The sequence below is a fragment of the Alosa pseudoharengus genome, unplaced genomic scaffold, assembly GCF_046254945.1.
Source record: "Alosa pseudoharengus isolate Yale_2024_CS ecotype anadromous, Long Island Sound unplaced genomic scaffold, YU_APseudo_1.1 YU_APseudo_1.1_scf_19, whole genome shotgun sequence".
Lineage (NCBI taxonomy): Eukaryota > Metazoa > Chordata > Actinopteri > Clupeiformes > Clupeidae > Alosa > Alosa pseudoharengus.
Genome location: NW_027468657.1, coordinates 9958916 through 9973176, shown reverse-complemented (window position 1 = coordinate 9973176; position 14261 = coordinate 9958916). Strand labels below are relative to the sequence as shown.

The 14261-nt window shown below is 42.4% G+C and overlaps 1 protein-coding gene across 1 annotated transcript in view; it reads left to right on the top strand.

The window, feature by feature from the left end:
- The window catches only part of LOC143132845 (cadherin-related family member 2-like), a 54062-nt gene that overhangs the window by 20921 nt on the left and 18880 nt on the right, over positions 1 to 14261 (top strand). Inside the window, exons 15-20 of the mRNA XM_076292669.1 lie at positions 688 to 1267; positions 1713 to 1784; positions 1886 to 1935; positions 2051 to 2208; positions 2389 to 2488; positions 2605 to 2693. Of these exons, the coding sequence (XP_076148784.1) occupies positions 688 to 1267; positions 1713 to 1784; positions 1886 to 1935; positions 2051 to 2208; positions 2389 to 2488; positions 2605 to 2693 (1049 nt within the window). The remainder of the gene's footprint in view (positions 1 to 687; positions 1268 to 1712; positions 1785 to 1885; positions 1936 to 2050; positions 2209 to 2388; positions 2489 to 2604; positions 2694 to 14261) is intronic.

Genomic DNA, 14261 nt, shown 5'->3' with positions numbered 1-14261 from the left:
TACAGGTGTACCTTTCATCAGTCCAGTGGAATGGATGGACTGTGATGAACTGCCCTACTTGTGATTGTTTAGAGATTTTAAAGGTTTTATAACAATGTTACAGATTTTTTGGCCCAGAAACAAATCTATTCACCTTTGCAGCGCCAGTAGGCTACTTTGTGTGCGGAATGTGTGCAAACACACATTTCAAACAAGCATACACAAAAGTTTCAAGAGTGGGGAATGGAGTAGAAGATGGAGACAAATTCATTAATATGATTTATTTTCGCGGAATGGATGTGCAGGACTGAGCGGCGGTCATATTTTGTACCGCTACGCGGTACATCTAGTTTTTTTAACCTTTACCATGTCATGCATCTGCCATGATATGAACAAACCAGTGCTATCCCCACTTGCTTAGGTTGTTAATTACAAATTATTAATTACAATTTCATGGTCATCTTGTCTTGCAATAGATGCATCACAATTGTATTTAATAAGAAAATGGGATTTCATTTCAGGATATCAATGACAACGAGCCACTCTTCAAGCAAAAAGAGTATACATTTACTGTGAAAGAAAGTGAACAAGGTAGGTCCTCTAGATTCTTCTGCAGCCTATGTATTTCCCACTTAGGAGAGGTCATGGCTGTATTTTGACATATTAATGATCTTATTGATGTAATGTCACGCTGTTTACCTCCCGTAGGTGCTTTCATCAATTCGGTGCTTGCCAAAGACCTGGACCAGACAGTGCAGAACAACCGGATCTTATTCAGGATCACTGGCGGCGGCGCGGGAACGTTCTCCGTCCGTAGCGTCCAAGCGCCAGACAATGCAGGCTACTGGGGGAACATCAGCGTGGATCAGGACTGCACGCTGGACACGCAAGACGTACACGTTCACAGTGGAAGCCTTGGACCCGGAGCAGAGGACGGACACGGCCACCGTGCACCTCACCGTCGAGGACGTGAACGACGAGACGCCGAGCTTGAGTACCGGAATCGTGATGTTAGTGACTGAGAACACCACCATAGTTGGAGGAAAGGTCGGTGTGATCGTAGGCAAGGATGTAGACACCAAAAACGAGCTGAAGTATGAGCTTCTCAGCACCGAGTGTCCGTGCAATGAGACTGGAGTGTGCCAGGAGGAATGGTTCCTGGTGGAGCCTTCAGGGCAGGTGATGCTCAATCCAGAGTATGTGGTTGACTATGAAATGTGCGACGAGGTCCTCTTGCATGTGCAAGTGACTGATGTCTTAACAGAGCTTGGCAAGAACAGCAGTGAGGGTAAGTGAAGATGTACAGTATATTTTTGTTAGTTACTTTGTTAATGAATATATGTCTCAATCCTTGATCTAATACACTGGGAGTACACAACCCTGTGTTTCAAGGTGACGTGGATAACAGGGTTGTACACAATTCGAAATGCAATTCTGTTTCCTGTTTGCTACCTCAATTGAAATGCAAGTGAAGTCCAAAAAAAAGAATTGAATTGGAATTTAAGAGCTAGTTTCAATTCAATTCTGGAATTTTGCACAAGCCTGGTGGATAATAACAATTCCATGAGATAAATACATGGACAACATGTAATAAATAAAAACGTAATATATCTTATGGATTCTACTTTTTTGTTATCATAAGGCAATTTACCTAATTAGATTAATATGTGTATTTATATTTTATTTGCACTTCTAAGACAAAATGGGATTTAAAATAAATGTTGCATTTCCAGGGACAATTACCATCAAAATAAAGGATATCAATGACAATGCTCCAGAGTTCATCCAAGTGCAACCCAACTTTGGTAACACATTTATGATTTTTACTTCTCCCCCATTATACTACCCATTTTCTTGTAAATATGAAATGTTCCTGTGTCTGTGAGGAGATTCTGTTTTCCCATAGTTGTCCTTGCTGAAAGCACAGAAAAGGGCACCTCAGTGGCCAGTGTTTCTGTGAGTTCATATCATCTCATCATTGTTGTTGGGAACTTATGGTGACTTATGGTCTTTTCTATCCATGAATACTTGACTGTCTCTGGAATAATATTTTCAAATGGTCTATCTGAAGGCAACAGACCGTGATACAGACAAGGAGAACATAGACATGACATTTGAAGTGCTGGCGGTGAAGTTCGTCAGCAATAACAATCAGACTGAAGGGATGAGCAAAATCTTCCAGGCGGAGGACCAGCCACAAACATCTACAGATCGCTTAGCAATAATAAAGTAAGAGATTTAGCAAATTAATATCTGTAACATGTATTTGACATGTGAACCAAACGTGTTAAGTCATTTATCAGCTTTTAGTTCAAGCTTGTTCATTTATCCACATTTTGATTAGGAAAACATGAAAATTAATAACAATTGATTTAACTCTTAAATCTTGCTCCATATATCGTCCTTCAGATCTCTCCAGAGCCTAGACCCTAATAAGAAAGGGAAATATGTGGTCACAGTTCAGGTGAAAAACATAAACGAGGAGCGGAATTCAACTTCAGACGTTGTGGTAAGCATCCCTTTCCTTTGCACACCCATTATATACACATCTGTGTAACACAGGACCTGTGGGGAAACAACAGGAACTCTGCTTTTATTATTGACAACTGTTTGTGTTTGTGGTAGATTTTCACAGTGGACCAGTCTTTTAGAGTCTCCCTGGAATTCCGAACTACAGTGGAAGAATTTGACAAGAATCAGGAAATAATCAAATGGTAGGATAATGTCTGACTGATGCCTTGTTTGGGGTGGGGGCAAAAAGCTAATTTCTACATATTGTAAAAGAGTGTGCCCGAGCAGGTGGTTGGTCAGAACTGAATGATGGGACAAATGCTGCACTGAATTAAAAAAATATATATTTTATTAATTTTCTTAGGCTACCGGCAGGTTCATACAAAACAAAAATAATGATGACAAAATAAACAAAACACTGAGTCAAAAGAAGAAATAAACACAGGGAATATGCTCACATGTAACTAGGCCTACCTTGGAGGTCTTTTGGCATGACCTCTCGCTACAGAGGAATCTCTCGTTTGAGCTATGTAGCTCCTATTTAAACCACTGGTCTAAACCATGCATAGACACAAATCAATTGCACAACATTTCAGATAACACAACACACACAGGCAATTCACATTACTAAGAGACATTAATGTGATTCAATTACACTGCCCAACAGAACCTCATTAAGCCAGTAAAGTAATAACACTCTAAACATTCCTGCTCCAATGAGCGCTTCCCAAACCAGAGTGCGTAATTACAGTGCATAAATGTTCTCCGTGCCCTGCACCCAAGTTTTCTCCCATGTACCCAAAATGCAACACAAGCACAGACAGGTAAGTACAGTTAGTTAGTTCATATACACATCCATACATACCTCCATACAGACATAGTATTTCCACTTTATCAGCTAGTAAGAATTTAATGTTAAGATGCACACTTATAGCTTACATACATAGCTGTATTAAATAGAATACATAGCTGTGTTAAATAGAATATGCTTCAGTCGGTCTACGGTATTTCACAGTAAATCTAAATGGCTGTAGTCATAAATACCACCTGGTCGCTTTGGAATTTGTGTCTTTCATCTTATCGAGCCATTGAAGGGCCCAATGATCTGTCTCCAGAGCAAAGTCTTTCTCCACCCAGTAATATTTCAAAGAGTCTAATGCCCATTTGATGGCGCGGCATTTCTTTTCCACCATGGAATACCTAGCCTCCCTTGGAAACAATTTCCTGCTCAGGGACATCACAGCCCTACTCTACATGCGTCTGTCTGAACTAGGAAGGCCAGAGAAAAGTCAGGACTGTAGAATGGGGTCCTTGGTCAAACATGTCCGTAAATCCTCAAAAGCCTTGGAACAGTGATCTGTCCAGGCCACTCTGTTAGGACTCAACTTTCGTGTGAGGTCAGTCAGAGGTCTCGTCCTAGTGGTGAAGTGCGGAATGAACCACCTGTACCAACCCACCGCACCCAGGAAAGAGTGGACTTGGCATTTGGTGGTCGGCACAGGGGTCTCCATGATGGCACTCGCTTTCCTCACTTGAGGCACTTGGCGGCCCAGGTACTGTACCTCTGACTGGGCCACTGCACACTTTTTAGGGTTGACAGTAAGTGTTGCCTCCTTCAACCGTCTCAGCACATCCTTCACATGGACCAGGTGGTCTTCAAGGTAGGAGCAGGCTTCACTCAGTCTCTTATGTTACTTTTTAGAGTGCTTGGCCAAACTTAAATGTGCACTGAGGAAGGCGCTAAGCCGAAACGCGTCTGTGCAATAAAACACGTATATGCAAAGTGCGGCCTTTTTTCTTTCTGGTCTTCAAGATTACCACATAATTTATGTAGGCAGAGAAGTATTCCTCCACCCCCTCCAGCACTTGGTCCACGAGGTGTTGAAACATTGCTGGTGTCCCCTGCAGACCATAGGGCATATAACAGAAATGGTAAAAGCCAAAAGGTGTTCTAAAAGCAGTTAGAGCTTTAGCATCCTCTGTCATGGACACTTGCCAGTAGGGATGCACCAAATCCTGATTTTTAAGGTTCTGCCGAATACCGAATACCTTCCTTAAGATTCGTCCGAATACTAAACCGAATACCGAATCCCAGTCATGTGTTGCATGCATAAAACTGTGGGGGAAAAATTACATTTACAAAGAATGATTATTGCAGCATGTGAACTGGTCATATTATAGACAGGATTATTCATGTTTTTTCTGTTCAACTTTTTCATTTACATCAGGGGTTCTCAAAGTTTTGATTGGTGAGGGCCAATTCAGGAACCCAACATTAATTGAGGGCCGCCAAAAGGGGGGGGGAGAAAAAAAAAATCCCATTTGTAATCATTTTAATTACCAGGTTGCATCTCTACAGTTTATATGTATTGCATTAAACACATTTAAATTCATAACTGAGGCTAAACCTGGCAAAACTTGTGAAAATCTTAAGAAAAATTGCAATGCACACACAATCCCTGGGGTTCTCTACCCTCAACAGACAAATTTGGGATATAACTGTTCTGGTTGCAGTCCGTTTCAAGTACAAACTTATTTAGAGCAAACAGTCTCAGTGTGCCTTGCTTCTTATCAGCATAGGCCTTATTCAGGGCCAATTCCAGCTACCAAAGCACCACAGGAAAACCTGACGGCCACTAAACAGAGATTCATTCTTTTCAAAGCACACAGAACAGTTTCCACGGGCCACCATTGGCTACCGGGCCGCACTTTGAGAACCTATGATTTACATTATTGGTAGAAATTGATATGAAACAACATTTTAACCACATTCTGCCTGTGAGCTAAACTATTTCACTTATCTTTAATGTCATTAGGCTACAATGTATTGGTGGTGTGTATTGAGTGCCTGTCACTTTAAGACCGTGAGGCTAATTAGTGCCTGTCACTTTAAGAGCTCTGCGAGTTTCTGAGGAAGGCTGGGTATCATAGTTTTAGGCAACTGATATGTGGATACAATTCATCATGTTTTCTATGTCATTAGCAGTAGTGTGCGGTGACCATACATTTTGGTAGGGCAGAAAGTCATATTTTACAGGACTTTTACAGGACTTTGCTGTATGCTTAAATCATGTCACAGTCAGAATTGTAGATCAGTAACCCATCAGTTTGCACCGTTCTCATCACGTTAAACCAGCGAAGCATAACAAAACTATTTTTTTGTGTTATGTCTGGCCTGCTAACTATCTAATATTTTTAAGTAGTTGGGTTTTATAACTGCAACTCTAGACAGTTGGGTGTTATGGATAATTGTCTGACCACTCGCTGTAGAAACTAGGCTATATTATAGGATATCTCATTCTGAATGCAGCAGCCTAGGCCTATGCTAGGCCTACCTTTGAACAACGTTGCCTTCTCGTTTTTGCGCTGTCAAAAGATGCTATTAAATCCACTAGAAGCTAGCTACTAAAGGAAGACACCAGGGTTAGCTAACATATATTCTAATTTCAACCTCTCAAATTGTTTTTTTTTTTTTTTTTTAACAGAAACTCAACACGGTTAACAGGTACAACACTACTCGCCATTTCTGCATCTTGAAATGAAACGATAGGCCTAATTTATAACTGGCGGAATAATTTGAGCAGTTCTAGAATATGATCATGGGGCAGACTACTTTACGACCATACAGGCGTCTTTTAGCGCGGATTGCAATCCTTATTGAAGCCGCCAGGGTTATACGATAAATTATTGAGGAATGCGATCGTCAAGGTGCCCTGCCCCAACATTGCATGACACATTAAACTCAACGAGAATCGCCACAATCATCCAAAAGTTGATGTCAATAGACCAAAAATAGTTGGAAAGCCTACAGAAGCTATAGATAATTAATGAAACAATCACATTATTAAAAATAGACTTGGAGCAATGATTTACTGAGGAACTATTTTTTGTGGAGGATGCTTCAGGTAGTTCGCTGCCCCACCTGCCCATATGGACCGCATGCTGCTGGTCATTAGTTAAAAAAAAGTTTCAAAAACCTAACAACTCAAAGAATATCTATTTTGGATCATAAGAGATAAGTCTTGTGTAGCCTATTGCAATGGCACTCATATTCTAGCAGTGGCAGAAACACTGAGTAGGATTCGGTTCGATTTTAAAACAAGGTTCGGCAGAAACCGAATCCCGTCTGAAAGGTTAAGATTCGACCGAATCCTAAACGAACCTTGGATTCGGTGCACCCCTACTTGCCAGTATCCTTTACTGAGATCTAGTGTTGTTAGGAAACTGGCACTGCCCAGACGGTCAAGCTGCACGTTTAGTACCCCGGAGACCCTGGTTCAAGACCGGGCGGGGTCACTGCTCTCTCCCTTCACTAAATTTGGTGTCAGAAGTGGGATGGCTACCAGAGGCATGCCCAATCTGTAAGCTGTATGAGGGACTCCCAGGATAGGCTGACACCTGTCTTAAAGGAGAAGTTCGGTGTGAAATTGACCTTAGCTGTACTGAAAGATGTTGCTGAGTACTTACATGTGTCCAATAGGCACCTTCGCTCACCCCCTAGCATTCCGAATTACGCCGTTTTTAGCCGAGTAGCTGTGGGGGCATAGCGTAGCCTATGCAACTAAATCGCTATTTTTACACCATTAAAAAAGTTCCAAGTAACTCCACACTGCATTGGTAGACTTCTGAGGGTCTTGGAACCTTTTTAATTGTGTAAAAATAGCGATTTAGCTGCATAGGCTACGCTATGCCCCCCACAGCTACTCGGCTAAAAACGTCATAATTCGGAATGCTAGGGGGTGAGCGAAGGTGCCTATTGGACACATGTAAGTACTCGGCAACATCTTTCAGTACAGCTAAGGTCAATTTCACACCGAACTTCTCCTTTAAGGACTCCAGAGATGGGTGAAGCACCCATGTATGGGGTGTATGGGTCACCCTGGGATGGGAGAAGTACAGCTGGTGGATGCATGAGGGATGCCAGTGTATGTGAAGCACAAGGGCATGCTTCCTCGAAGGGGAGAGCAGTGTGATGAAGTGCTGGGGCCTGTACTACGAAGGGAGCTTAACCTACCCAGATGTAACCCAGGGTTATTTTGTTAAACCGGGGTTGACAAAACCTGGTTATCATAAGTGGTGTTAATCGGTACTACAACGCCGATTAAGAAGTTGATTTGTTGAACCTGGGTTAACCTAATTGGAGTTGTGGCGCGTTCACATAAAAGGGGCGGGTTGCAGCGCAAGTCACCACTTTCAATGATGACGCGATCATCTTATTTTACGGACGAGGAACGCACAATTATTGTGACAAGTTACGAGGAATTAAAACTCACTCTACGACAAAAATCAAATATACGTCGGCAGCAAACAAAGCAAGACAAGGCTGTTGGCAACGTTTTGCCGAGTGGGTAGTCTAAATGCCCAAAAGTAAAGTTTTATTTCCACAGGTTCTTCAAATATGTGTTACGGAGGATTAATAGCTTGCAGAATATCTGAAATGAGTTGAAATAATTAAATTGCCTATTTTGAGTTCATAGAAAGACCTACAGATGCAACACAATTCAGAAGTGGGCATATAGATTACAGTAATAAGGATAATTGAATGTTTAAGTAGCCCCCATTGACTGATTTAGTGTATGCCTAATCCTGTGAACATTTCAGATGCAACACCATTGCCAAACGCACATGGCAGCAGGTGAAAATAAAACACAAAAACATTATTCAGAATAGTAGGTTTATATAGTTTTAGCTTGCATTAATATTTCTTAATTATGAAAACATGTAGGCCTAGTATGCTTATAGCCTTCACTTGGCCTCTGTTTTACAGCTAACAAGAAAAAGGTGTCTTTGAACACTACTGTAAGGAGTGTTTTACAGTAGCAGAGGAGTTGGCCATCGCAAATAATAGTGGAAGGCCGATTATGGAAGGGGTTGAGGGAGGCATTTGGTCGGATTCTGGTGCTGTGGAAATGTGTAGCCTTTATGTGCAGGGTACAGTAATATGACATTCAATTCAACAAGTTTGTTAAAATGGTGATTTTAATTTATTAGGCCTACTGTAGGCCATGTCCGATTTGTTTTAGGCTATTCTTACTCAGATGTTCAGCATAGCCTACTGTGGCTAGGCCTATGTCCGATTTATTTTCGGACATACAGTATTCTTGCACAGATGTTCAGCATCACCGATTAGATGGAATACATGAATGTCCACATAAGGGCATTGCTATGACGGGTGACATTAGAGACCTTCTGCCTAGATCATCTGACAAAGATAATGAATTCCCTCGGCTGACAATCTATATCTTCATATAGAATATCGTCCTGGTATATAGTCTATATATGGCGGTCTCTAAAACCCCTGCGAAGAGAGCCCCTCACAATTTCCGCTCCAATGTCGTATGGATCATCCAGGTACGCCGACATTGTCTCGAATTGTTAGTGGAGGGGTGGTAGACTACTTATAAAGTGTGTGGTTAACGGAAACCTCGGGTTAACCAAGAACATAACCTGCTCGGAGCAGGTTTGAGATGCAGCGTAAATTGCCATGGCAGCATACCTCGGTTAAAACCTATCCACCTTTCGTAGTACGGGTTAATCGGGAAGTTACGCCACACGTGATCCAAGTTACTCTCAAAGTTACCCAGATAAGCCAGTAACCCCGCTTCGTAGTACAGGCCCCTGGTTGAGCATGTGCTCTGCCATTCCCGTCATGTTTTTTAAGAGAAAGGGACTTAGGATCAGATAAGGCAAACACCCAGAATTGACTCAGAGGAGGAGGTTTATTAGCAGAGACAAAAAACAGAGCTTCCACAGTCCTGAGAGTAATCCACAGGGATAAACACACTGGGCCAATCTTCAACAGAAAGCAGTCTTCAGAAAACAAACAAGAACAGTTCAGGAAAAACAGTCGTAGAAGGCAAAACACCGGCAGGAGAAAAACAGGGCACAGGCAACTGGACACTCCAGACAGGGTGCAGGCAAAACACAAAAGTCAATCCTCCTTCACGGCAGCAGGCCAGTCTTTATTCACTGACAACAAAAACACAGGCAGGCTAAAACAGAAAAAACTCTGTAAAAGTACAAAATCTTGGGGGGGGGGGGGAATCAGCCTGGACCTTGTATTGAGCAGCAGAATGCAAGAGCTTGGCACTCGCCCTCTTCCAGGTCCTGCGACAGCGACTGACAAAATCCTGGGCTGAGGGAACACATACATCCATCTCTTGGTACGGGAAGAGGGGGGTTGGTATCCAAAACAGCATTTAAAAGGAGATATGCCAATGGAAGAAACAGGCAAAGAATTACAGGCATATTCAACCCAGAGGAACAGTTGACACCAAGAGGAAGGATTTTGAGATACCATGCAGCGAAGAGACGTCTTCAGAGACTGATTTGCACACTCTGCTTGCCCATTTGCCTGAGGGTGGAACCTAGATGTTAAACAGACAGAGATACCAAGCAGTTTACAAAAAGCCTTCCAGAATCTTGAGGTAAACTGAGGGCCCTGGACAGACACAACACAGATTGGGAGAACATGCACTCAAAACATGGGTTATAAAAAGCTGTGTGGTCTCAGTCCATTTTGTGCCCTTACCCAAGCTACCGTCTGCCTCTGACTTGGAGAACCTATCTATAACAGTGTTACCCTTGGAAGCTGGAAGGCCGGTCACAAAATCCACACTCCGGGCTACTGGTGAGAATTGGCTTTTACCGGACAGGAAGAGAGGTAATGGCCCACTTGGCCACAGTAAAGGCAGGCGTTGGCTGAGATCCTGCGTTGTCTCTCCTCCTTTGACACTTGTGTATGATCCACTTGCATGGGTTCTGGCAAAGGTGAAGCAGACACTGAAGACGTGCCAGACATAGGACTAGGACCAAAATTGAGTCGTCCGGATCTGCCCTGACCCCTCTCTATCCAGCGTAAGCGGAGCATTGTGTCAATGCGGCTCGTCAGGTCAGTCAGAGCATTCAGATCCTTTGGCAACTCACAGGAGGCTAATTCGTCCTTTACTGACCCAGTTAATCCATTCAAAAATGCATCATTCAAAAATGCATCATACAGTGCATCGTCATTCTAGTAGCAGGTAGCAACCAGAGTCCGAAATTCAATGGCATGACCAGATCAAATGACTGTTTGATGCTCAAGGTTCCTCGTATCCACTCGGAGTTGGGAAAGTCGGCCTTTTGTTATAGTGCCCCTAATTCCTATACTTTCCTATAATCAATTCATATCTGTAATCACAAACCTTCAGTAGCGGCTCCTGGGTTGACAAATAGGCGGGGCAGAGTCTGATGATCAAGTTTAGAAAAAAAAAATTGGCATAGTTCCAGGTCACCGGCAGCTGGACGCACACTAAGGGCGGTCCACGGAGATTTTGTTCATTTTTACGGCTCTTTCTTTCTATGGCTAGGCTATGAGCGAAATCTGGGGAATGGAATCCCATAATGTTACCATGCACTTGCGGTCAAAACACCGTTTTGCACCAAAATGCATTATTAACCTATGGTTAGTCTACTTAAAGGAAAATTCCGGTTTTTAGCACTTTAAGGCCCTTTTCTGGTTTGTTTTGGATGAACTAGAGTGGTGGACACCGAAATTTTGACGATTGGTCCTGTCTCGACTTTTCTGACTCGTTTTGAATCGCCTTTTCACTTCTCAGGGTGGCTGGCAATGGGCATACTGTAGTAGGCTACTCAAACATGTCCTAAAACAACCCTTAACGTTCGTTTTCAAAACTGTGCAACTCGCTGCGCAGCGGTCATAATAATAAACAAAGCGAAGCGAAGCGAAGCGGCGGTCATATAGGTTTAGTCAGAATTTTTCTTTTTTCTTTTTCGCATGTCCAAATTTCCGTCAATGATTCCCGGGACACTGAAAGACCGGGGTAGACGAAACTTGGTGGGCATGTAACCCCATATGGATAGCATGGAATCATCGTTTTTCGTTTTCATCTGTAGCCCCCCCGCTGGACTGCACCCCCCCGAAAGGAGGGTAGGGCAGACACAGTTTTCTGGGAATATCTCGAGAACCGTAAGGTTTAGGAGGACCATTTTTTTTTGTATGTTGATCTCAAGGGGCCATGTCAACCCATTCCATAACCACTCATTTCATGTATAGCGCCACCTAGTTAAACACAAAAAAGTAAAAATGAGGTGTTGTAATCGCAGGTATCTGTGACCTAACATAGTCAAAACTGCACGAAATTGGAAGTGTAGGATCATTATGACACCCTCTGAATGCACGCCAAGTTTCGTGGAATTCCATTCATGGGGGGCCACACAATAAATTAATTTATGTTACTATACACCAACTGGCCTGCAGGTGGCCGGTGACAGTTTTCTGTGAATATCTCGAGAACCGTAGGGCCTAGGAGGTCCACCTTTTTTATGTATGTTGGTCTTAAGGGGGCATGTCAACCCATCCCATTACGTGTGTACACACAGTAGACATACTGTATGCACATGCACAAACACACATATGCAGGCAAACACACAAGCACGCACACACACACACACACCCACACACATAAACATAAACGTGTACACGCACACATGCACACAATTCAAGAATTTCTCTGAATTATGAACAGGCAAGATGGGGGTGGGGTTGTATAAAATGAATTTTACATGTGAAATCTATGAACTAATCATGTTTTGGTACTTGTTGTCTAGCAGATACCAGTGAGAATTGAGTGTGGCTAATGCAATTTAGTGAGACAGTTAGAATCATATAGGCCTTTCAGCGTGATTTATTTTTGTGGAAAAAATTTGCTGGACTGGGCGGCGGTCATATTTTGTACCGCTCTGCGGTACATCTAGTTATTTTATTATTAAGATTTTATGTATTTTTCCCCTTCCTCCTCTAATGTAATGTATGTTATCTTATTATGACCGCCGCGCAGCGAAGCGGCGGTCATATAGGTTTAGTCAGATTTTTCTTTTTTTTTTTTTTTTTTTTTCTTTTTCGCATGTCCAAATTTCTGTCAATGATTCCCGGGACACTGAAAGACCGGGGTAGACGAAACTTGGTGGGCATGTAACCCCATATGGATAGCATGGAACCATCGTTTTTCGTTTTGATCTGTAGCCCCCCCGCTGGACTGCACCCCCCGAAAGGAGGGTAGGGCAGACACAGTTTTCTGTGAATATCTCGAGAACCGTAAGGTTTAGGAGGACCATTTTTTTTTTGTATGTTGATCTCAAGGGGCCATGTCAACCCATTCCATAACCACTCATTTCATGTATAGCGCCACCTAGTTAAACACAAAAAAGTAAAAATGAAGTGTTGTAATCGCAGGTATCTGTGACCTAACATAGTCAAAACTGCACGAAATTGGAAGTGTAGGATCATTATGACACCCTCTGAATGCACGCCAAGTTTTGTGGAATTCCGTTCATGGGGGGCCACACAATAAATAAATTTATGTTACTATACACTAGGGGTGTAACGGTACACAGAAGTCACGGTTCGGTTCATACCTCGGTTCGGACATCACGGTTCGGTACGAGTTCGGTACAATGGAGGGAAAAGCAAAACAAAAATGCAGAAAGCATTTTTTTTTGTACATGTCTCAGGCTGTACCACCTAGTGTCATACAGTCTCTTCCCTGAGCTATTTGCAACAGCCTGAAGTGTGTAAGATGTAGGCTAAACAGTACAGTAGACTCCATCTGTAACTTGTAAACAAAATAAGACAATCAGCTATAAAACTGAAAATAGGCCTACAGCATCTCTTATTTCTGAAAGTGCAAATTACATAGAAAAATGATTTTTAAAAATCTACTTAAGCAAGACCTTCAATATCTGTGTTTAGTTGTATATGGAAGGGTCTACAATTTGCCTCAATATTTTTTTTATTGTGTGTAAAGTAATAATCTAGCCTACTAACTGTGAAAATATCACACTATTTTGCCTTTTTTTAAAAAACGAAATTGCTCCTTTCATTTCATAAACAGACTACAACTAGAAGTCACGTGACTTTGCCCTTTGACGTTAACTCACCGTAGCATGGTTTGTTTATTAGCCTGGTTAGCGTTGTCGCTTTATTTTACTGTCTATGCACTTAACACTACCAGCTCCTCATGTGAGAAGTTACAAGTTACCCCAACATAAAGGTAATTACCACGCGATTTACATAGCTTTCTGTCATTACGAAATCATTTAATTTAAGCCATAGGTTTTGGTCCTATTTGTATGTGTATCCAAAGGCTGCTGAAGAGCAGGGGAAGTTTTTTCCCCTCGTTTCAGTTATTGGTAGCCTACATCATCTGGGTGATGGCTTCGAATATGTGTAGCATTTTTTCCACTCACATACCCAACAACTGCTGAACAACGCCGACACACAGTTTCATCTTATCCACCACTCTTTCGCCTGTACTAACGTTACTGTAACTGAAGTTCTCAAACTTGCGATAATATTAAAGACACCAGCGGATCCTCTAACTCTTGTGGGTCTAACCTTAGTGCTGCTAATGACTGACGGACTCGACCGACGACCTGACAAAAAAAACATAGGCGCCAATCAGAGCTTCAGAGCTAAAGCGAGGCTACAGATTAGCGTTAGGTGTCGCTAAAGAACTCCCGTAACTCTCGCTACTTAACAGTAATTGCGCATGGCATTAATTAATGCGCACACGAGTTTTATGTATTTTTATACCGTGTATTCTCAGTGTAAATTTATGCACCGAACCGTGACGCCCGTACCGTTTCGGTTCAATACGAATACATGAACCGTTACACCCCTACTATACACCAACTGGCCTGTAGGTGGCCGGAGACAGTTTTCTGTGAATATCTCGAGAACCGTAGGGCCTAGGAGGTCCACCTTTTTTTTG